Source organism: Erithacus rubecula, assembly GCF_903797595.1.
Source record: "Erithacus rubecula genome assembly, chromosome: 6".
Lineage (NCBI taxonomy): Eukaryota > Metazoa > Chordata > Aves > Passeriformes > Muscicapidae > Erithacus > Erithacus rubecula.
The window spans coordinates 37,448,780-37,473,059 of NC_136688.1; the positions used below are offsets into that span (position 1 = coordinate 37,448,780).

General features: G+C 44.1%; 1 protein-coding gene and 1 long non-coding RNA gene across 8 annotated transcripts; one reads left to right on the forward strand and one right to left on the reverse strand.

Moving 5' to 3' along the window:
* Positions 1-681: 681 nt before the first annotated feature.
* FOXA1 (forkhead box A1) lies at positions 682-6,103 on the reverse strand. The gene is made up of 2 exons (XM_079307675.1): positions 5,676-6,103; positions 682-3,267 (listed from the first exon to the last, which is right to left on the reverse strand). The coding sequence occupies exons 1-2, from the start codon at positions 5,745-5,747 to the stop codon at positions 2,005-2,007; spliced, it is 1,335 nt and encodes a 444-aa protein (XP_079163801.1). The 5' UTR covers positions 5,748-6,103; the 3' UTR covers positions 682-2,004.
* Positions 6,104-7,787: 1,684 nt separating this feature from the next.
* Positions 7,788-21,013, forward strand: LOC306802952. Of its 7 annotated transcripts, XR_013774518.1 has the most exons (6): positions 7,788-8,463; positions 8,998-9,650; positions 12,042-12,720; positions 15,941-16,039; positions 18,016-19,180; positions 20,541-21,013. It is a non-coding gene; the product is annotated as an uncharacterized lncRNA (long non-coding RNA). The 7 variants fall into 7 exon arrangements; XR_013774519.1 differs by lacking the exon at positions 20,541-21,013 and having other exon boundaries at positions 18,016-19,372; XR_013774520.1 differs by lacking the exon at positions 20,541-21,013 and having other exon boundaries at positions 19,059-19,372.
* The last annotated feature ends 3,267 nt before the right edge of the window (positions 21,014-24,280 follow it).

Sequence of the window (24,280 nt, forward strand, 5' to 3'; positions counted from 1 at the left end):
TCTAAATCGAACCTTAATTTAGTTTGTCGCCGCTGTCCCTAACCCGTCAGGGGGCAATTATGTGATAATTAGGTGAATTATACCATTCTTTTATCTGGCAGCCGTGCACGAACAGGGCTTGGCACAGCGAAATCCGTTCACACTTAAACTCCCCTCCCCCGACACAGTCTATTGCTGGGGACACCAGAGCTCTCCCGCGCGGCTGCCGCTGTCGTTCCGAAGAACGGTTCCGAGACAGAGCTCCGAAGAGGCATCTGGGCCTTTCCAGCGGCGTGGAGCCGCCCTAGGGATGCTCCCCGTGGTCGTCCACCCGTCCGGCGGGGAAACGCCGAGTCAGGCTGTCACCGCCCCGGCAGACCTGGCCGCAAAACACCCAGGAGGTTACATCACCTCGGGTGGCTCTTTCCTGCCATCCCTCAACTTATCCCACCACCGTGAATTAGAGAAAAAAAGATATAAAAAAAGACATTACCGTACACTCAGCCTCACAGGCCGGTGGCATCGCAGCGCTCCACAAGCACACCCTGCGGGAGCGACCCCCGCTTTCCCTCTGCACAAGCCTGGCCGCACAAATCTTTCCTCTTCACATCCACACTTAAGCACTGCGTTTTGATTTTCTTGCACATGGCTCCGTAACCCGCCCCAGAAATTTTGTAAGAAAATAGCAGAAGTATTTAATTGATAACATTTGATTTATTTAAAGTCCTTAACTGCAAATGATCAAAAACAGACTTCACGCATTAAATTCTCAGTTATCGTTTTAAATCAAAATATTTTTTTCAATTACAATCACATTTATAAAATTAACAAAATTTCTTAAATTCACTTGTAATTATTTTTACGGTCATTTAAAGCAATTTCCAGCTGTAAAGAAAGAAAACAATATAAACCATGCAATAAATTAAGAACATTGAAACAGCGAACAGGAATAATAATAAAACCCGTCTGGCTATGCTAACACCGTGTAAAACTGTGGAAAGTGCAATAACACTGGATGAAATAAGCTAACGATGGCGATAATTAAACTGCCACAAAAAAAAAAAAAAAAAAATTAGACAAGTTTGAAAAGGGGTAAGAGACAGAGCTGTCCTCTTTTCCTTGCATCAGTGTAGTAGTCAATGTTTCCTGGGGGAAGGGAGGGGGAAATAACCTGGTTATAGATACACAGTTCTAGCTGGTACACAATGAAGACAAATTAAATAAGTATGTCATCCACATGTTGATGAGAGTTGCTGATGAACTAGAATCTTCAGTAACAGATGGGAAGGAAAAAAAATTCCAACTGGCTGTGACCTCTTGTAACTTTATATTACATCCCAAAACAGGTAACACTTGGAAAAAGATAAGGGTCGCATCCTGCACTCCAAAGCTCCAGTTGGTCCCCTCGGGAGTGCAGGATCCGGCCCGTAGCATCTGGATTTTATGCGGGTTGTAATAGCCGAAGGTTTATTTTACAAGTATCAAAAGGATGATCCGAGAAAGTAAATAGTTCTCTTGTTGCTTAGAGATTCTCTTAGTGTTTTGCTACTTCACAGCAGTATTGTCCTTCAAAGCCTTTTTAATTAAAAAAAAAAAAAAAAAAAAAAGTCTTAAATGTCTACTCGCTTCTTCATCTCCGTATTGTTAAAGTATTGCCACATACCTGTAAACTTACATGAGATTATAGAACACATAAGGGAGGGAGACGATGGGGCGGAAAGCACAAACAAGTAGTTTACACGCTCAACATTTTTTTCTTCTTTTTAATAACACCCTGCATAGGCTGGGAAGGTCTCCGGGGAGAGGGGCTGGGCGGCAGGGGCCGGAGAGAGTATGTACAAGCGGGCCGGCTTTGCAGGAGGTCGTGGTGGATCGTAACAACACACAACGCGTTGCGCGACAATTAAAAAGTAACAGTCCTTCGCACGCAGCGTGCGGAAACACCTTGGTCTGTCTCAGGGAAAGCGGGGAGAGAAGCCAGGAAGGGGAAGAGGGGTCTCGACCCCGGCGGCGGGGGTCGCACAGCTAGGAGGTGTTTAGCACGGGTCTGGAATACACACCTTGGTAGTAGGAGGGCTCTAGGGCCGAGGGCTCGATGCTGCTCCGGCCAGCCATGGAGGCGCTGCCCAGGGGCAGCCCGCCGGGGATGCTGGCCCCGTAAGAGGAATATTGCAGCGCCTGCTCGTAGGCTTTGAAGTCCAGCTTGTGCTGCTGCTCCGAGGAGGACATGAGGTTGTTGATGGAAAACGGGTGGTTGAAGGAGTAATGGGGATCACCCTTGAGGTGGAGCTGGGGTTCGTGGGCTAATGAGTGAGGGGGGTGTGGGACGGAGGCCAAGGTGGGTACGGAGCTGATGGTGGAAGAGGCGGCCGAGGCCGAGGTCTTTAGCTCCGTGCTTGATCCACTGTGGTCCATAGACTGGGGGCTGGTGGACGGGTTGGAGCTGGACAGAGAGGTGGCCGTGTCCAGCTGCGCAGGTTTGTTGTGGCCTCTGTGCAGGGGGGAGTTGGAGCTTGAACTGGAGGCCCCGGCCTGATCTTTCCTGCCCTCCTGAGTGGCTTTACTGTTCGCCGGCTTCTCGCACTTGAAGCGCTTTTGCCGGCGGAGGTAACAGCCATTTTCAAACATGTTGCCGGAGTCGGGGTGCAGGGTCCAATAGGAGCCCTTGCCGGGCTTGTCGGGGGAGCGGGCAACCTTGACGAAACAGTCATTGAAAGAGAGCGAGTGGCGGATGCTGTTCTGCCAGCGCTGCTGGTTCTGTCGGTAGTAGGGGAAAAGATCCATGATCCACTGGTAGATCTCACTCAGCGTCAGCATCTTGCTGGGTGCCTGCTGGATGGCCATGGTGATGAGGGAGATGTAGGAGTAGGGCGGCTTGGCATGGGGGTAGGTCCGCTTGAAGGACTTAGCGTCCCGCGTCCTGCCGAGGTTGGACTGGGTGTAGGCCATGGGGCTCATGCAGGGGTTCATGCCGCCGTAGGGGCTCAGCCCGTTCATGGGGGCCGGCTGGGCAGACATGGCGTTGATGCCCCCGGGGCTCAGCGCCGTGCCCATGGCGGCCACGCCGGCCGGCATGCCGTTCACGGGCCCCGCCGAGCCTGCCGGCATGCCGGCCACCGCGCCGGGACTCAGCCCAGCCCCCAGCCCCGTGTTGGCGTAGGACATGTTGAAGGAGCTGGAGGTCATGTTGCCGCTTGTCGTCATGGTGTTCATGGTCATGTAGGTGTTCATGGTGTTCATGGAGCCCAGCCCCGAGTTCATGTTGCTCACGGGCACCGAGGAGTAGGCCTAGGGCAGCGAGACAAAGAGACGGAGTTAGAGGAGAGAGGTGTGGCAGGACCCCGCAGGGGCCGGATCCGCCCGCCCGGCCCAGCCAGCCGTGGGAGCGTCCTGCTGCGGGACGCCAAGCGTCCCCGACACCGGGGAAAAAGCTTCCCCAAAGGCGCGCGGAAAGGCAGCTGTTTCCATGGAAAGGTCTATATCATATTTATATACATTCATAAATAGGCACGGAGCGGGGTGCTCTCTCCGGACGCGCTCCCGGTTTACCGGCGTGTCGCAGCTTGCGCGGGCTGCGCCGGGACCGGCGGTGCGCACAGACCGACCGTCTTCCCGGAGCCCTCCCCACCCTCGCGGAGCCGGGCCGCGGGTTCAGGCTGCCCCGGGAGGATGTGTTCTTTCCGGCGCATTCCCCTGTTTTGTTGTTTTTGTGCCCTGTCTCGCTAGTTAAATACTTAAACTCATCAGAGTATTGAAATTGGTGGGCGTACAGTGTTTCCGCCAAGGAGAAAGACTGCTTGTATTTTCTGAGAAAAATCGCACGCACCTCTTGCTTCCTTCCCTCAATAATTTAAATTTATTTTGTAGGAAACATACAAGATGCATAATGCCTTGTTGCAAAATAATTTTAGAAATCCTCACCCAAACAGCTCTCATCGGCCTGTTTTATCTGTGGAAAGCTCTCCCCTTGTCTACATTTCCTATCAAAATTGTCTTAAAGTTAAAAAAGAAAAATCAGTCATCCAACCAATCAAACACCAAAACTTTCCCAAAGTATGAAAAGCCTGAACTTTTCCTCTCTGAGGTTTTCTACAATTGCATGACATGGAAAAAATTGTGGCACCGTACCACATAACACAACTCTCAAAAAGGCAGAGTCGGAGAGCCTGAAATTGTGTTTTCCGCTACGGCATCTGATTTAACAGGAGAAAGAAAGACTTCCCCAGTTTACTCGAACTATGGCTAATATGGCTAAGGAAAGGAGGCTTAAGCAACAGTTAAATATATAAAATTCATTGCTGATCCCCACAAATTTCACGAACTTATAAACGCACTTTCAATTTAGAGGATCACATTCATTATTTAAGATGGTAGAACACGGCTGGGTTTCCCATGTTGCATTTATGCAGTTATTCAAATTAAATGGCAAGAGAGGAGAAACGATTGAAATTTTTAAAAATAGCAAAACCGAAGTTCGCTTAACTTTATGTTTGTGGACAATGCGTATAGCGAGGAAAAATGAGTCTGGAAACGGCACATAATTAGGATGACCCTTATTTGCCCTTAGCCGACTTTCCTTTATTGAAGGAGATGCCAGCGGGTGACACGTATTAGGCTCCGTCCGCGTGGCCCTACGGGCGCGTGTGCCAGCTCCGGGTGCGGGACGAGGCGTGGGGACTGTGGAGCCGTGTGTCCGGGTGTGCTGATGCAATGCCCTGGTGCGCACACCCAGGTGCTGCCTCGCTGCCGCACTTCCTCAAAGCGACTCCTTCCCGGGCAGAGCCCGCGGGGCTGCTGCCCGCGCTGCCGGCTCCTCCCGGACCCCCGCGGCACAGCCTCGGCGGCACAGCGCGGAGCCGAGGCCCCACAGGGCCGAGGCGCTCGGGAGAAGGCTCCGGGCTCTGCCGTGGCCCTCTCCTCCGCCGCCGTTGTGGGCGCTCGGGCCGGCTCTCCTCTCCTTGTGCCCGGCGCTGTCAGGCGGGCGCGGGGTGCGGAAGCGCCTCGGGGTGCCGCGGTCCGGCCCGGGTCCGGGTGGGGGGCGGCGGGTCCGGGTCGGGCGCGGGCCCCCTCCCGGCCCGGCTCTCGGCAGCGCCGCCAGCCGGCCCGCGGCAGCAGCGCACGGCGGGCAGCCCGTCCGCAAAGTACGGACAAACGGCCGCTTCTCCCCCTCCTTTCCTTTCCCCGGCTTTAGCAGGTGAGGGCCCGGGGTGGCCAGTAGAGAGGCCGGAGATCCCGCCGAGAAGCTCAGGGAAGGCGCTGCCCCCGGCCAGGACGCGCTGGCGTCCGTCTCCCTCGGCCCCTGCCATCTGTCGGGAAGGAGTCGGGTGCCGGCGGCGCGGCGAGTGTTCTGCCCCGAGCCAAGAGTTTATGGGGTGCTTTTGTGCGCGCCGCGAGAGAAGATTACGCCTCTTAGATGAGATCAAGGGCTGCCCCCGGCCCCCCGGCCCTCCTGGCGGGCTCGCAGTCGCCCTGTGTCTTCCCCAAACGCCTCCAGGGCTCCTGGAAGCTGTGTTTTCCTTGGGGAAACCTAGCCAGTTTCGGCGCCGGAGGGAGGGGGAGGTACGTTTGCGTTGGCAGGATCTGGACTGCAAACCGATTCCTCCGATTGATGCCCCCTCCAGACCCCTAGCCACCCCCAGGTCCTCCCCTCCCCTGCACAGGGGCAGCAGCGAAGCCAGACCCTGGGATTTACTCACCTCCTGAGTGTCGGCGTAGTAGCTGTTCCAGTCGCTGGTTTCATGCCCTTCCATTTTCACAGTCCCTAACATTATGGAGCCAACCTGCCCGGTGTAACCATCCAGCCTTCTTGCAAGCGAGCGACGGGCAGTAGGAAAAGAGCCCGAAAGCCCGACCTAGCAGGAAGCCACCTCTCAGGAGGGGCGGTGGGTGCTGAATTCTGCTCTATAACCAGCCAAAAAGGAGGCAGGGAGCGGTGTGGGGCGAGACAGTTGAGAAAGTGAGGAAGTGCGGCTGGGATGTGAGTGGAGTTGAGCTGATGTGGATCTTACGTCGCAGAAGTACCCACCTCCTCCTCCTCCTCTCCCCATTTGTCCGCCGCACAAAGGCGTTCGCACCTACAAAGCCGGAGATGCACCTGCAAACAAGGCAGTCCCCCTCGCCTGCAACTCCCCCCGGGGCGGCACTTTATTTGCAAAGCTGCCTAATTGGTTTAAGCTTGTGGGGAAAGAAGGAGAGACAGAGGTGGGAGAGGGGGACAGAGGGGGGCGGGGGGCGGGACGCGATAGGACGTGGGACGGGCACGACCACCCTTTCAGGTGGACAGGACAAATGCTAGGAGGCATAGGAGGAATGAAATGAGGTAGATGAAGGAAGGGCAGCCCCCTCTATTTGAAGAGAATGCAAAAGGCCATCCAGCATTAAACCCCTGAGATTAGAGGCAATATTTACTAAAGGACGGTAGATGCTCCTTTAACTTGATGGCCGGGACGTGCTTCAAAGTCCCGAGTCCTGAAGTGCACAGGTTACCCCCCTCTCCTGCGCCTCATTTCACAGTTGTTACCGCGCAGGTACCTCCAGGCCCTGCAGCGGCGCCCCACGTCTCGTCGCCCTGGGGCAGGGATCGGATTAGCTCCGGGCTGCGAGCAGGGGGCTCGGCTCCGCGCTCCCCAAAGCCCTCCCAGCCCTACCCCCACCCTACCCCCTCTTCCTAGGGGCTTAACTAGCCCTTCAAACGGGGTGCCATCCTATGTAGATGGTGATAATGATATTGCTTTTTTGGGTGCCTTATGCTCAGAAACCATGTGAGTCACCGTGCTGAGACATAATACTAGAAGTTCCCAATAAATACGGACGGAGGCCTGAATGCGGATCCACTGATATTAACCTCCACTTGGCAAACACCAGGTGAGTCACTAGAACCGTTTTTTTATCTTTACTGTGGAAAGCCCTCAGCCCAGAAGGCTCATTTGGAAGCTCTCTCTGATGCCAGATGACCAGGAGCAGCAATAATAGGTAGTGGGTATCTCATTTCCAACTTCTTGCTTATTGGCCTGATTTCTCACAACGAACGGGGAGGAGGATCCTACACAGGCTGGTAAAAGGTAAAAAACACCGATAAAACAAACTGACATTGCTTTTTGTTATTATGGAGGGAATCTCTCAGTCTTTGCAGAGGGATCAAACACTTTCTGCCCTGTCCGGCTCTTCGAGCCTATGTCAACACCATGGACTTTTCTTGGGTTTCTCTGTCCTATCCCTTGTGAGTTCGTTCCCACCTAGCTACTAGAACTTCTATCACCTCATAGTAGGAAACAAAAACCAAAAAGTCAAAACAAAAAAATCTACATCACTAACCAACAAACAGCCCCCCCCCCCCCCCTCCCCCCCCCCCCCCACAAAAAAAAAAAAAACAAAAACAACCAAAAAACCACAACTTTTCCAACAGTGAAAATTTGAAGGGGAAGTAAAGCTTCTTGGGATTTTGGAAAAGGCTTGCACATCATACCACACAAACTATAATACACATCTGGGTCAGAATTTCAGAATTTGATGTGTTTATCGTTCAGCCTGGCCACACTTGTTGTTTCCACAGTGATTTGTTCTCGAGTGATCTGTGGAAATGTCACCCTCACAAATAGAATTTTGAAGTTTCTTATAGAGACACAGGATCCAAATGACGAGATATAGCATATCTCTGTCTCGACAAATATGTTTTAACTTTTTTCTGTAAATGCATTTTCTATTACCCCTTACCTTTCTTTGTTCTGGTCTTTTTTTTTTTAACATATATATGTATCTGGCAACAGAATTAAGTCAAATCCTTGAAAGAAACAAAACTCTGGAATCAGCAGAGGAAAACAACATATGAAAATAAGTCTTGAAGGAAATAAAATATATAGAAGCACTGGATTAAACCCCTGCTTTCTCAAATGGCCAAACTACACTCATGGAAATTGGGACAAACCCCAGTGGAATATCTAAGAAATATTAAAATTGCGGTCTTCATGTATGCACCCTCCTTTTTTTCCCTAATGGAAGCGGTGTACATGTCTGAAAACAGAGACCCTTACGGCGGTGACTTGCTCATTTCAGCATTTGAGGTCTGTGGAGTGTGGTTCCCCCCTAGCAGCACGTTTGCGGGGATGCTGGCAGGAGTGCAGCTGCCGCAGCGACCCCGCTGTCCGCACCCCCCCGCCGGGTGACCTCGGGGCGGTGCTGCCGCTCTCCAGAGCCCAGCCCCGCGGGAGCAACACCCGACGGGACGCCGGGCAGCCCACGCTGGGTCACTCTGTACCTGGAAAAAAGGGCAGGCACAAAGCCGGCCACGCTCATCGGATGCTACTACAGACCATGGAGGCGTTTCACCGGGCGGAGCAAACGTGGAGCCGGCAAAGCCGCTCTCCGGGCCGGCCGCCCCGGGTGGGATGCCCTCTGCCCGGGAGGGGAGCTGGGGGTTGTGCAAAGCCTCAGCGCCTCCTGTTGTTCGGCTGCGGGCTCAGCTCCCTCCTGAGGTTGCTCCCAGAGGTGAGAGCACAAGCAGGATCTCCTCTTAATCTGCTTAGAGCCTCTCGACTTGATGTATAATAACCAAGCCAGATTCAGAGTCAGCCGCTGCTGGAAATTCTCTTCAGCCCAGTTGCTGTGGTACAGCCCTGGTGGAGAAAAATCCTCCTTTAAGTCCAGAAGGGGGTCAGAACACCTCTGCCCACGGCCACAGGAAAAAGTGGGTATTTCAGTAGTTTTCCTTGCCCTGCACTTGAGCCATTATGTAGAGAAGCCCTGTGTAAGTGCTCTGCGAGTTCAGTGGGATTTATCAGTACCCTTTGCAGCAGGCTCAGCAGAGAAGCACTCTCCTAGGACGCGAGATGCTGTGTAGTATCCAGGAGCTCTCCAGTCGCGCCTAGCTGATGAGTTTTTCAGGAGTCAGGTCAGTAGTACTGGCCCAAATTACACAGCGCTTTTTCCACAGCTCTGGTTCGAGTAGCACCAGTTTCTGTATAATTTTGTTTGTTTGTTTGTTTGTTTTGTTGTTTATCCTTATTTTTATTTTTTTTTCAGGGATGCCTGTTAGTGCAACCTGAAGAAAGAGAAGGCTGAGGTGAGCTCTGCTTTAGCCGGATAGATGGGACTAGGGTCTCAGCTCTTGGCTTCACCAATGCGCTATGCCAAGAGTGCAGACATAAAACCTGACCTTAAAAATATGGAAATCTGTGTGTGTGGAGCGGGGACAGGACTTTCAGGGGAGACCGTGTTACCAGCGCTGCCAGGAAGAGCTGGGCCCAGCAAAGGCCCCTCAGCAAGGGTCTGGTTTTGGGGAATCTCGTCTCCGTCCAGGCCGAGTGGCCTCGCCCCTGGGAAGCCTCCCCGCAGCGCCCCGGGGAGCGGAGCTGGCCCCGGCCCGGCGCTGCCCACGGCGCCCGGAGCTCCAGCGCCGCCCGGGAGCGCCGCCCGCAGGCTCTGCCCCACGCGTGGGCCGGGCGGCCGGTGCAAGCGGAGGGAGCTTTAATTTTAATGTGGAGCGCTGTTTCAGTTCGTTCCGCTCTAATTTCCCCCTAGCAGCAGCAGCATCTGCCTGCCCTTCGGTTTGACTTGCAGGGGCTTATTCGATTTTACCCAAAATACCATCGTCTTTCGGACGAGATTCTCTCGGCAGTGCTTGCGCGGGCCAGACGTTTAGCTGGGGAAGGAGCTGCGAGGTTATCTCCGCACCGGTATGTATTCCCTGCTCTGTACTGTACAGCCTTCTTTTCGCTTGCCCGCACCCGTCTCCTGCAGAGGGACCCTCAACCCGGCTTTACAGAGTGGTCCAAGCCTATGCAGTGGGTCACCGAAAACACCGCAGGACTCTGTCAGCCTCCCCCACCTTCTCCCCACGATGGAAAATCTCTCTTCCCGTCTGTTTCCAGGCTGAAATCCTTCCCCATCCAAGCAGGCAAACGGCAACCGTCTGGGAACGTGTCTGTGCCCAGAGCCGTGTGCTTTGGACGGGGAGGGATTTTGAGCGCTCCTCAGCACGGGTGGGTGATCGTCGGTAGCGCTTCAGCTTCTGGGGGGAGCCCACAGAGGAGGTGTTGTTTGCCCCCCTCACACAGGCACAGCAGCTGTTCTGTGCTCCTGTGGATGAGCTCTCACTTAGAAGAACCTGTGGGGGTCCCCCAGACACACCCGGAGGAGCCCCCGTCCGGACGGTCGCTCCGCGCCCCTGTCCCCGGAGCTCACGGGCGAGAAGTGACTCTTCACCATTGGGCCAGGGCTCAGGCAAATGAGGGAATTGCGTGGGGTCAGCATTTGCTCTGGGCTTTTGCTGTGTGAGAGTAGTCTTCCAGTCTTCTACCGTGACGATCCAGTGGGCTCCTTCCTCCGACCGGCCCGAGGTAGGGCAGCCCCTTTTCCGACAGCGCCTTTTCCAGCCCCGCAGCCGTGCTCTGGTTCTCTGGGCGGGCTGGACGTCCCCTCTCCACTACAAGGAGAACCGGGCATCTCTGCCCGCGGGTTTCCAGCCCCCTCAGCCGGCTCCGGAGCTCCGGGCCCCGGGCAGAGCCGCCCGGCTGCCGCGGGAGCGCGGCCCCGCCGAGCCCCGGTCCCGCCGCGCCCTCGGGGCCCGCAGCGCTCCCGGCGCCGCTCCCCGCACGGGTCACGCTCAGGGCCCTGCTGCTTTCATGGCCCCTCTGCCAGGCCCTGGAGACCTTGTACAGCTCCTTACAACAGTGACGCTCCGTTGCAGGATTTTTATTTTATTTTATTTTATTTTATTTTATTTTATTTTATTTTATTTTATTTTATTTTATTTTATTTTATTTTATTTTATTTTATTTTATTTTATTTTATTTTAATTTTATTTTAATTTCAGTGCAGTTCATAATATTTAATTTTCTAGGCATTCTGCAGAGCTGATATCATAAAACTTGAACGACATGATAAATAATATCCCACCATCTGAAAATGCTCATGTATATGACCAATTAAAGGAGAAAGAGGAAAAAATAATGAAATGAAAAATTACAAATGTTGATATCTGATGGTTACAGTGATGAGAATAAGAAAGCTGCTATTTTGTGTTGTTTTGGTTTTTTTTGTTTTTTTTTTTTTTTTGTTCTATAGTCTAACAGAAGAAGAGTTCTTAACTAGGTAAACGAGTTAGATGTATGTATGCTGTTTTGAGAACTCCAGCTGGCAGGATGCCCACACTTCAGCATGTAACTGACCAAGAGTGTTCTACTTTATGCAAGAATAAATGCACTTGATAAATATAATTTGACTGAAGCTGCCATGTAGGTATTTATTTCAGTTGTAGTTTGTTTTATTTATGTTGTGATATACTGAAACATAAATGTAAATGCTTCTGTCATGTATTTCAATCAGTGCATCTGTTCTTGCTCAATTACTTGATATATTTTTGAAAATATTGCTTGATTTATTTTGTTTTAAAGGATGCTATGTTTTGAAGTAGCCACAATACTATGGCATGGAAGAAGCAGTATCAAAAGAGATGGGAATATGATTATGCAGGGATAAACACAAGTACTCAGATGGCACCTACTTTGTAGAATCTCACCCAAGTTCCAAAAATGGTGTTTCAAGATATATACAGATTTTTGCAGGAAGCAAAAAAGCAAACTAAAGCAGTGAGTGCAGTTAATCTAAATGAACTGATATAAGAAACAATGTTTGATAGGAGACACACCTACGCAAAAAGTTGCCCCAGTAACATAATGGATCAAAATCTGCCTTCCCTGCCCCAACAATACCTGCTGCATGAATCAAAGATATTTCTACTCTCCGAGTCTTATTTCTCCAAAACCTGCAATGAGTTATCGTTGAGAATATCTGCTTTACTGATAAAAAACAATATCTATGTATTGGGCAATAGATTCAGAGCTGATCAGCTCTTTGTAATGTTCATTTTAATATATTACTCCACTTTCTTTGCAAACTGACTTTCCTATGCAGAAAGTAGTATTGGTTTGATGCCTTTAATTTTGAGCAATGGAGAGTGAAGGAATGCTACCTTTCTTTCAGTGCATATCAACATATTTTCAAACTGTTTGCTATCTTCTATTCAGCTGCAAAAACTATTCATTTTGCTGTCTCTGTCTCTAAAGCAGTTCTGCAGAAAAGCTTTGAAAGATACCAGTATCTATTCTAGATGGTTTCCTTGGCTGACAGCTCTGAAGAATCAAATGTTCAAAAAAAGGCTGCCTTATTTAAACTCCTCCCCAGGGAGCAGTTCCACAGTGTTATACATCTTGCAGTTTCTAGAGCATAAATTAATTCAAGCTGCATTTACTGCTCATTTTCTTGAGCTATATTAACAGTGAGTAATTGTGAGGTGTGTGGCAGCATTTTCACAGATATACAGAAACACTGGCCATTTACTCCATTATAGGACATAACTAACCTGTGTGCAGCAAAAATGATGTTTGGCCTGGAAAAGGATGATCAGAGACCCTAACACAGTCTGTAGTTTTACACTGACATGTGGGAATGTGATATTAACTAGTAACACTCTAAAATCATGAGATCCATAAAACAGTATAGTCAACCATGGGGAAGGTCTGGATTTAGTAACGTCTTAGGACTTCTCAGGGGAAGAAGCTGCTCAGTAGTGGTTCATCATTCCTGTGGCAGGTCTAAACTTCTGCTGCTCCTTCAAGTACTTCAAGGGTGAATTTGAAAACTCCTGAGTAGTTTAAAGAGACTGACATAATGAAGATTATTTAGACCACCATATGGCTTCCATCACTGGGGTTCAGTTCTCTGTGCAGCTGTGGGTGAGACAAGGTAAGAATCAGATTCAATTCATTCTTCCTCTATCCCTTTCTAGCCAACAAGGCAGCTGCCTAGGTATTTCTGCTGTGCATGTAGTTTCAGGTTTATGACTTTTTATGTTTTAACTTGGGATGATTGAGAGGGAATTTAACATCTGAACTTTCCTTCCATTCCTCCTAAAGAGAAAACTCCTCTTTTCCGTTCAGACAATTCCATAACTCACCAGTTGGCTTTGCTCATTGAACAACCATTTGCTCATTGAACAACCATTTTCCCCTTTTCAGGATCTATGAATATTTGCTCCAAAATCCATCCATTCCCAGAAATCCATTGAATCTTTTCTAACATTATCGTTAGAGGTAGCTGGAACTTCAGCCCTCGCAGGCAACTCTTCCTGCCCTTTGAGGGGCATTTCTTTTTGTTGCTGTGATGTGAAGATTTTTCTTGTGATTAAGTGGTATTGTTATGTCCACCAAAGCTGAGTCTTCAGCTGTGAAACCTGAGATCTACAAACACATACATATCTACACCTATGCAAGCTGTTGTCCTAGGAGAACAAAAGAGCTGGACTGGAATGGTCAATTGGAAGCCTGCTGTATTAGAGATATGATATATTTTTGAAATGATCAAATAGAATCAAATTTTAAAACTAAAGTGAGTGAAGGCCCAATCTCAGAAAAGACTTTGTCAGGTGTTTAGCTGGAATTTCTCTGTTTATTACTTGCAGCCTTATTTAAAGCCAGGAACCTCTCTAACCTTGTGCCTATAATAACAGCCATATGTGATGGACTTCCAGAAGTAACTCAGTAATTTCTCTTGGGCTATATAGTAAAATAGCATATACTTGGAAATATTACAGTCATGTTATGGTAAAAATAAATCTGTGAATTATTGTTACTCAAAATGACCAAGTGATTTTCTCATTGTATTGATCTTCTCATTATAAATATGTTTTAAAATAAAAGAGCTTCATCTTGTTTTCAACTTTTTATTTGTATCTATTTTGAGTTATATTATATTATAAAATACCAATATTCTTAAATAGGGAGAGAAGAGAAAAAAAGACAAAGCCCAAAATCCTAGGAGGAAGAAAAATGTTAACTATTTCTGCTGGCATGGAACTGGCAAATACAGATATCTCACAATCATAATGGAGATTAGTAGAGCTGGGTGTGCATATTTGTTATGGATCAGAGATAGGATATAGTGATTAGAAGAATGACAATGCTTTCAACACTCACAAAGGGATTGAATGTGTGATTTATAATACTAATTCCACAAAACCTTTCCATGGCTGCTTACTGCACAAGGGATTCAATATAGATTGATCACTGGAAAAAAAAAAAAAAGCAGTATTTCCTTCAGCTCAGTTGGATGCAACTAACAAAAAGACTTTTCAGTATTGACACTGTATGATTTAAGAGATAACCCCTCTGCCATTTACTCCTTTGCTACAGATTCCTGTCCCCACAGTGCAACTATCAGAACTTTTTGTGCTACATTCCCAGTGCCCATAATTCACAGTTCAGTATTTTAGCTTATAATTAATCCATTTACTCTGATTAATTATGGCCATTTTATATATATACATGGCAAAAATGCTAAATAGGTTGAGGCCCTGGAAAAGCAAACAGTAGCCTCTACCCTGAGGATGCATACCTCTGATTTTCTATTTACTATCCATCATAAACACAGATTCAGTTATGAATTTACCACTGGTTCTACTAGGGAACTTTAGACAATCATTCAGCTTCTCTTCATTCTGGTTTCTAAAATGGAATAATGCTACTTGGACATCATGGTGAAAATTAATTTGTAAATATGCTCTTATCCTTTCTAGAACTGTTGCATTGGGGAATAGTTTTGAGCATGTGTACTGCAGTTCTGAGGCAGACTTGATTGGTGCTGTGCCTGCAGAAGAGAGAATGCAGCACCCCCAGAAGGGCTGGGGACCTCTGGACTATGACATGTGAAAAGATTTTCACAGCCAGCTGGAAAAGAATACCAAGGTGAGGCTTAGCATTTAGTTTCAAACTAGGTGTGAGCCCACAGAGCTAGCAAAGTAGTCATGCTCTTAGTCATGTTTCCTTTAAACAAGAGCTACTCGTCTTTCCAAGCTGCTCATCCTTCTCCCTGTGCTATTTTCTCTAGAGCCCATAGAAGGCTGTAGGTATTTCATATGCACCATGCTGTCCTGGTTTCTGGTTGCCCAGATGAAGCTGGCTGTTGGAAGCAATTAACTCCAGTGCTTTTCCAGGGTCTGTGGGACACCATGTACATCTCACTCCATCATGGAATGGGATCATGGAAGCAATGTGCACTGGGAGTGGACTTCCTACATGACATGGACTCAGACAATTTCAGAGATGAGGAATTTTGTTTTTTAATTTCTCTATCCAACTGAACAGTTTTTAAATGATTGCTTTTCTTCCTAAGAAGAGAAAACCCTTCCTTATAACATTAATAGACTAATAACTTAGATAACACAATTTATGTGATGTTAGAAAGCTTAGTGATCTGGTGAGGTCTAATTATGAAAAATAATAATGTGTACCCAGGGACTGAACTTCCAGAAGGTTTTCCAAATCTGGGTCCATTTGCTAACTATAAAGATTCATCTACTGATTAAATTTTGGACTTTACAATCTTCAGAGATAAGGCATAACCTGTTTAACTAAATACTTAATAAAACCCCCCACCCTCAGGCTTTAGGGATCATTGTGATCATTAAGGGATGGTAATAATAATACCTGGGGAAAGAGGGAAAAATGTTCCCTCTTTTCCTGTGTATCACAGATGAGAATCTCTGCAACTGTCATCTCTGGAGCTCAAGCTAAAGGATCTAGTGGATATATTAGCAACAATTGCTCCAGGAATGGCTGCTAGGCATCATGTTTGCTTTAGTTGGGAAAAAAATACAGCATTTGGGACTTAAGTTTACATCAGATCCCCTTGGGGATGTTTGCTTGTAAGATCTAGAAACACAGGACATGTTTATGATCCAAGGCTTGAACCTTTCTCACAAGCTGACTGCATTCCCCAGGAACCAGCCCCTGCTCTTCTGCAAGCAGACCTGACAGCCAACAGATACAGTAAGATAACACAGCATACTCATTTGCCATTTTATCACCACTATTAACCTAAAGAGGAAATTTGTGTCTAAGGTTTTTTCCTTCCTCCTAAGACTTTTTTTTTTTTTTTTTTTTTAATGCAAATCCTTCTTGTCATTCAGCAGATTCTTACTGGAACTTCCTGATGCAAATACCTCTTCACATGCAGGGCTTTTTCTTCCACATCCCACTGTGACTCCTGCAGAGAGGAACTGTTCTAGGTAAACGAAATCATTGAAGCTTTACTTACTGTTTAACTAGTTTGAAATGAATCTGTTCTCTAGGCTTACATCTGCATTAAACTGCTAATAGGATTCATCTTCAATGTGGCAATCGAACACTTCATTCCTGTTCTGAACTGCTTTAATGGCCTGGACTGCTAACAGGAATCTTTCAACACAACTATTTGATATTCTACCTACTGCTTCTCCAGCTACTCTGGGATTCTTGCTACAGAGAGAGAAGCAAATTAGGCATCAAATAGAGAGGCTTTTTAGGGCATATTATGGGGCTTTAATCAGTTATCTTGCTATCAGAAGAGAAAACTTGTTATTAATTGGCATGTAATGACTGGCAAATGACTTTTTCATCTTTAACATGTTTTCAGTTGCATTATCAAGCTGAAAACTGTCCATCTACCCTAGTATGAGTTGCATTCTTTGAAAGAAAGTCAGTGGCGACCCCTTGAACTCCAGGAATACAGTCGGGCAGGAGAAAAAAACCTACAAAAACGTAGCTGAAAACTGCAAAGAAAGAAGATAATGGGAGACCTTTGCCTGCTAGATCAGTGGGGCTTTTCAAGCAGTTTAATGCCATACTTGAATCCAACACCTTCAGTTAGTCCCTACAGTTCCTTGTTATCATATGGATGTTGAAGGTTCCAAAGTGGAAAAAAGATTTAAAAAACGGCTTTATCTTTACTTACCATAAGGGACTTAAGTGGATTACAAGCATAATTCTGTGAAGTATTACAATCCAGAAATTAATGGAAATTCCAGAACTTTTTTCCCCCCTTACTGCTATAATATGCTTAGTGTTGCATATGTTCTAGACCATCAGCCTTCTTGGGAACATGATTAATGTAACCTTGTAGGTCTGTGCCATTGCTATGACCATCTTGAGAGGTTCATTTTCACTTTCCATATTTTCTTTAATTTATAACCTATTTTAAAATTATTTTTTAAATTAAGTTTGATGATTTTTGGCATGTGTTACCTCCCCCACATTTGTTAGATACTGAAATGCTATTTGTTTTTTAGTCCACTTACAGTTCATGCTTCACATATGAAAAGAACTACTGTTAAAATTTAACTTTCACCAAACAGCTATCAAATATGTTCAGCATCTCTGTTCTGTGAAGGATTGGCTAGTAAAACTGCAAGCCATGGGGACAGGATTCCTCTCAGAGAACTGGTTTCAGACTTTTTACTCTTTTAATACTGCAAAGTCATTTGGTTTATGGACTCTGAGATGGAGTCTCTCCTGGTGCACGCAACTGTTAGTACTGAAAATAAAATCCCAATAATAGAAACTTTATTGAAGATGATGATGAACAAGCCACATACAGTTGACTGGGGTTTCATCTCCAGACTTTGACAATAAAAAAATTAGTTTTGTAAGAAAAGTGTGTCTACAATAATCCAGGAAAAGACTGCATGGTGGACAAATTTCCATATGTTTGGTTCTCAGGGCAAAGCATTAAAATTGCTCGTGGCTGAGAGCAGAGCAAGGGTTGCTATGCACTGGGGAGAAATGAGGCTCAAAAGGTACAAACCCCCTGCCCTTCCTGCCCCTTCCAGATCCCCCAGGCAGCTGTAAGAAACACATTTCTAATGACACCTCCAAATGAGACTGACCCTTTTCAGCTCACTGAGGGGAGGAGTGTCCCACCAGTGCCCCACTCAAAGTGCTCCATGTCCATTCTCAGTGCAGGGTGTTTGGGGCTGTTCAGAGCACTTGTCAGGGGTGGCAGCATGTGCTACCCCCTCTCTGCTTCCAGCTTGTACTCCCAAAATCAGAAATGATCCAGCTGTTTCCTGATGTAAAATGCTGATAGCCATTGCTGGTGCTTCATGATGGTCGTTTGGAAGAGTCTTGTTAACACCAATGGGACCCTTAGCAAATGGAGGAGCCTCTGCAAGCTGGCACCTCTGCTTGTGTGTAAAATAACAATCCTCATTTCTGCTTGAGTTTACAGAGTGCTTACAGTAAGAAAAAACACTAGAAAACATCAGTACTCGGGACTGAATTATGTGGAAGCATTGAATACGATCAAGGAACATGAGACTATATGGGAGGAATCTCAGTGGGAGATCAAACAAGCAATAGTTGCTGCTCTCAGAAACAAGAGCATTTAGCCCTTATTGGAAGATTTAACACCAGATCAATTGCATCAGTTAAGAACTTTATCCTCTCCAGAGGTCGAAGAGCCCACATGATCCTGTCATGAATATAAATAAAAATATTCTTAATTAATTCAGTGGGGGTTCTGAAGTTCACAGAAAGTGAGGGTGCCTTCTGAAACAAGAGGCATGAAAAAAGAACTCCTGACTCAGGGTGATGAGAAGAAGAAATAAATCTACAGAAGAAGACAGTGCTGACAAAAAAATCAAGGAAGTTGCTCCAGAAAAGTACAACTGTGCTTTCATGAATAAAGTTGCATCTTTGCTAGTAATAACATCATTTGCAGGTACCACTAAAAAAACATTGTAACAGTCCAACACCTAGCACCACCTCAGAAGTCAAGTTACTCCAGGTTGAATTTTCATGTTAATAGCTCCCTCATCTCATTAGAAAAGACAAAAGCTGAGAGTAAAGTTAGAGTGTGTATGCTACAGATGGATCTTCAGAATTTAAAGAGGTAAAACTCAAGAAACAGGTACAGTCATTAAAGATAGCATGGAATTTAGCTCTACAGATTCTAATAAAAATAAAAGCATTTCAAGAAAAGCAAAAATAACTAGGGAAGGATGTAAGAAGACACACAAAGTAATTTCAAAAGCAAAGCAACAAGATTTAGGTGTCGAATTGAGAAGGATTCAGGGAAAAGGAAGTAAGCAGCCAAGTGTGAGGTCTGCTCAAGAAGAGTTGGAAGAGGCAAGGCATATCACTGCACCAGACATTTCAAAAATATACGAGAAGAACTTCCAGCAGAGCAAATCTGAAGAGTCTACTTCCACCCCAGTGCTGCCTGTGAAAGTGGTTGCAAGGTCTATTGATGAAATAATTGCCTCCCTGCAGTCTACTTCTCCATCTCCCTCAGACCAGATGATCAAAGAACTCCTGGAGAGTGTTCTTGGCCAGAAATACAACATAAAAATGCAACTAGATGAACCAGAACAAGAGCAATATTTTTATCTTGGGTAAATATTACTTTTATAAGAGTTGTATATTTTTTTTCCAGCTCCTACAATGTGTTACAACACAGAAGCCAGACAAAACAAATGGATAAAAACATTAATGCATCACAGAATATTCCTTGCTCTTTCTTCTTCTAGCTTTTTTTTATGTCCCTTAAAACTGAAAATGAGCCAATATCAAAGTACAAACATTACCTCTTTTGAGGTGTCATTTTTATTATACTGTTTATAGTTTAAACCATTTTTTTTACATTCTCTTTTTTTAAGGTGACCTATTCCTAATGAAAAAGTGCATTATATGCATTTGAAATATGAGTGAAAGTATTGTTTCTTTTAGTTATTGCTTACCTTGTGAAGTCTTCATAAGATAATTTTTTATTGTCATAATTATGTAAATCATGTAAACTTCTGTAAGAGAGCTCCTTCATTTAAATTACAGCAGATGATACCAGTGATACTGGGCCTTGGGTCGATGCTAGAGAAAACTCCCCTAGATTTTCACCAGAAGTTTGCCAATTTATTAGTTAACTACACTGTTCACTTAGTATCAGATGGCTTTTTGTCCTCTCTAGGCAAGGCTGATAATTTTGTTTCAGTTCCAAGGCAGCTAAAATGTACAGTACCTTACATTCTCTAAATGTGAGATGGACTCCTTTTTGACTGAATGCAAAAACTAAAAGAGAAATAAGTCCACCTGAACTAAATGAATTTAAATATGAAAGTCCATGGGCAGCAGTAGTATCAAAGTGAATTTCCAGTAGATTTATGCCCTCTGATTTGATTTTTTTGGGTTTTTTTGGTGTGGTTGATGCACTGGTAGTGTCTCCACTTTCTGTATGTTTTATGGTGTATTTCAATTGGCACTGAAATCAGAGAGGGCTTTTCTCAGTGGGGCAGCATTGGGATGATGCCTCTTCATTGCTCGGCTTTATTTTAGGGACGTGATATTTTGGGACTGGATGGTTGGAATTTGTCATTTGATTGCAAAAACTTTTCAGACAGACTTGAAGAGGGTTAAGGAGTTATTAGACCTGGAAAACTGTTATTTAACTTACCAGAAATAATTAGTAATGATTGGTAATGTGTGCAGAGTTGTGTGGTTTTCTTACTTTTTTTTTTTTTTAATAAATTCTTCTTATACTCTAGGTAAGATTTTCAAAGTTTGGCCTCTGCCAAGTCCTGATATGAGAAGAACTGATTTTATTTTGTTTGTAGTGTGAGCTGCTGGGCTCTGAGCTTTGAAAATCTGACAGGAGTTATTGTGGTATTCCTAATATTTAATCAATCATGTTAAAAATAAAATTAAAATTTGAACCTAGTGATGACTTTCTATTCCAATTTTTTGTTGTTTAATGTTTTTTAGGTACTGACATACAAACATTAGTGAGGATGAATGAGACCCTTCTTGCTGATTACCTTTTATTTTAATTCAAAGGCTTTTACAGCATCTCTCTTTTGAACTGAAGTGACCTTATAATTAAGTTGAAGACTTTAACAATTCTTTATTATTATTATTAATATGCATGGATTATTTACTTTACACTGTGCTTCATAGCTTATATTTTCTAATAAAGTAAGAAATGTATTGTTTTAAATGAAGAAAGAAAAGAATGGAACTGCTAAAATGAAAACCTACTCTTAGAATTAAACGTGTTTTTTCATTCCTTACACTAAAAAAAAAATAAAAAGAAAATTATTTTCTCCATCTTATCTTATTCTCCATCTTGCATTAATAACTGGTTATCATTGACACCTTACAGTGTTTCTGAGGAGGCTGAGTGCTGGATTTCCCCCTGCACAGAAATAGCATCACCTGGGAATAAAATGCTAGCTCGGTGGGACATTATTGCTTGGCCCTGTGTCCTCTGAGGGAAGTTGGTTATCAGTTATGCTTCCTGACATATTTCCTGTGAAAACATAGGATTTCTATTATAAGAATAATGTAACTTCCAATGACTGGAGTAATTTTTTTGCCTTGAGGCTTATTGCTAACCCTGAAATATATTAAGATATTGAGTATGTATTTGGTTTAGTCTCAGAAAAACCTGCAGCTCCTCTATAGCTGGTTACTCAGATGAGCTTGTGAGGGTGGTAAATAAGTGAACATTTTTTTTCTCTGAAAATAACATCAAATTTGAATGCTTCTATTAGACAAGGACTATAAAGTCTACTGCACTAGCAGCAAGACATAAAATATACTTTTTAGTTTTTTAAAAACATCTCTAGTTCTTTTCAGTTAATTTAAGTAATGCCTTAAAACTTTCTCTGTATTGCATTAATACTCATAAAAGTGATTTGATGGAGAAAAATTCAAGAAGATATAGACTGTATTTTCTTTATAAATAAATACAAGCAGATATTTGCTTATGACATTGCAGCATCTCAGCTATTTGGTCTATATGTTCTTTATACTTCAGCTGACATGACAATTATGTTACAGATATAGTGATGCATAATAAAACAATCTTTTAAGGAGTCTTGCTGAAAATGTTTCTTTTCTTTTTTACCACTTTCAGTGCTATCAGATATATTGTAAACATCATGGAAATGAAAAATTCTTCAATTTATTTCAATTTTTCTAATTGAGTTCTATTTGAGGGGTGAAACCTCTGACTCTTCCTACTGGTTTTCATATTTTCCCTTACACATAGCTTGTGGAATTCTTTTCTCACAGTCTTAGCATCTGTTAAAAGGTGCCTAAATCATGACCATGATGCTTTTTATTCTGAGTTTGCAATGTATTATAAATTCAGGAAGCACACAGTATTGAGTACAGTCAACATGGTTGATCATGGCAAAGGCTGTGGCACTTTCTGTCACTTGCTGAAGAGAATTGCTTACTCTTCAGGAGTGGCTTCTACCACTCCTGGACACCTGGAGATTTTTCTTTCTGTAACAGTTAACTCATTTTACTTTTTCTAAAATAAAAAAAAGATAATTTATTTTCATAAAATTGCATGAAACTACCTAGGGTTGGATCTTGGGTAAATGGTTTATGGCTGTGGACTCTGAAAGTAAGTTACTTCTCAAAGTAACAAGTTCAGTTTGTCACATTTTATCAACAATCATTTTACAGTTCCTTATCATTATTAGGCCCACATAATTTATGGTTATCCTAAAAATCTTACAGACCTTATGGAGCAGGGAGTATGTTTTTACACTTGAGTCCAGCAAAGTTGGAGATTAATCCTTATTAGGTCAGTAAGCTGCTATTATAACATCAAAGCAAATTAATTTGAACCAGATAGATTGTTATCTCAGGGTATCAAGATTTGTCAAAGGGTCATTAGCTATGTTTGCATATAAACAACTTGTAGAAATTCACCATGGTAAAACATATTTGTATACTCACACATCTCAAATGACTTTGTTTTGCCATTTATCAGGGTCATTTCTGCACTTTTTTATTCACAACAGAGAGGAAAATAATTTCCTTCATTAACATGTAACTACCAAATGAGGAATCAAAGAATTACCAGATAAAAATACTCAAATCAGATATATTTAGAGGTAATTATTAAAAAACAAACAAAACCCAAATCCAAACAACAGCAATGATAAATCCTTTTTTCTTTATGTAAGGGTTCATAAACTTCATAAAAGACTTTTTAACCACAACAGATACCACAAACATAGCAAAATGACTTAAAATATTAAAATGGTTTATAATGAGTTATCAAGGTTCTGGGGTACCTGAATAGTTTTCTACACCTCTGGTAGGAATGTTATGTCTAATAAAGATTTTTTTTAAAGGCACAGCAGAAGTTTCCATCACTTCTTAGGTTAAAATACTGGTGCAGGAAACATCTTCCTCAAGGATGGGCAGAACACTCAAGAACAGATTCCCACAGGAATTAAGAGCTGCCATAGCTCCTTTATCTCCCAAAGTTCATATCACACCTCTTTGGCCTTGTGTTTGTTAATGCAAACACGTGGCCCATAGTATGTATATTGACAGTACACATAATTTTATTAAAATAACACAATAGCATTGTGCCTGTGATTCAACCAGGCTGAATGGACAAAAGAGAAAACACCACACCCAACAAAGGAAAGCAATCACATGCCATGTACAGGTGTCTAAAATGAAATTAAGATAATATTTGCTCATATAATTCTGTTGGTTTTGACAGAGCAGGAAAATTAATATGTACAATTTGCATATTGTGCAATACTTCAGAAACATAAGTTGATCCAGCCAGGTTGAGTGAAGGGCTTTGTGAGAATTTCTCTTTGATTCCATGAACTGGATAAATTGCATGCAGTTGGCTTAGATGGACTATAATAATTAATAGTCCTTGGTAATCACCATGCTTGAGAATATGCATTTATTGCAAAGAAGAGGAAGGTTGGTTGGTATAGCTTGAGAAGATAATGCTCAATCTCTTTCTTTTAGTCTAAGTTGTTTCTCCACTCCTCTGTTTTAGTGCCTTGTTCTTATGGCAATGAAAAAAATAATATGAATTGTTTTTTTCTTAAGCAGTCTTTTTTGTCAAAGGTAGATAAATTACTAAGGCTTTGGTTAAAAGCATGACACCAACATGTGCAACATGTACATGCAAGGCCATAGCTTTTTATTGCTTTCTAGTTTGCATTTTTGTGTTATTATATGCATCTATCACTTTTTGTTAGCCTACTAACACTCCATTTTTCCTTTTCCTTCTCTAATATACAAGAAAAAAGTATTACCATTCAAACCACTCTTCTTACATGATATTAAAGTTTTGCAAAAAAGTCTAGGCCTTAAAAAACAGTATTTTAAAATTGATGTGGGGACAATACACCCAGTGGAATAAAAATTCTACTGTGTAGGAGGTTCTTACATTAAAAAGCAAGTGGGCATTTATAGTGACAGTAAACTATGATATGTCAGACTGTTTCTAATACAAGTTCAGCTGGTGGCTTTACTTCATTTTTGCATTAGCATGTGGCTTCTTTCCCCAGAAATATTTAACATTTTGGTAGCAGTTGTAAAGAGCAGTACTGTCAATGAAATGTAGCTGAGATGTGATATTGTTTGTTGCTTTAGCACCAGCTCCTCAAGGCAGTGTGTGGCACAATGGGTAAAGTCTGTGTGTGCTAACCAGGAGCTCAGAACAGCCA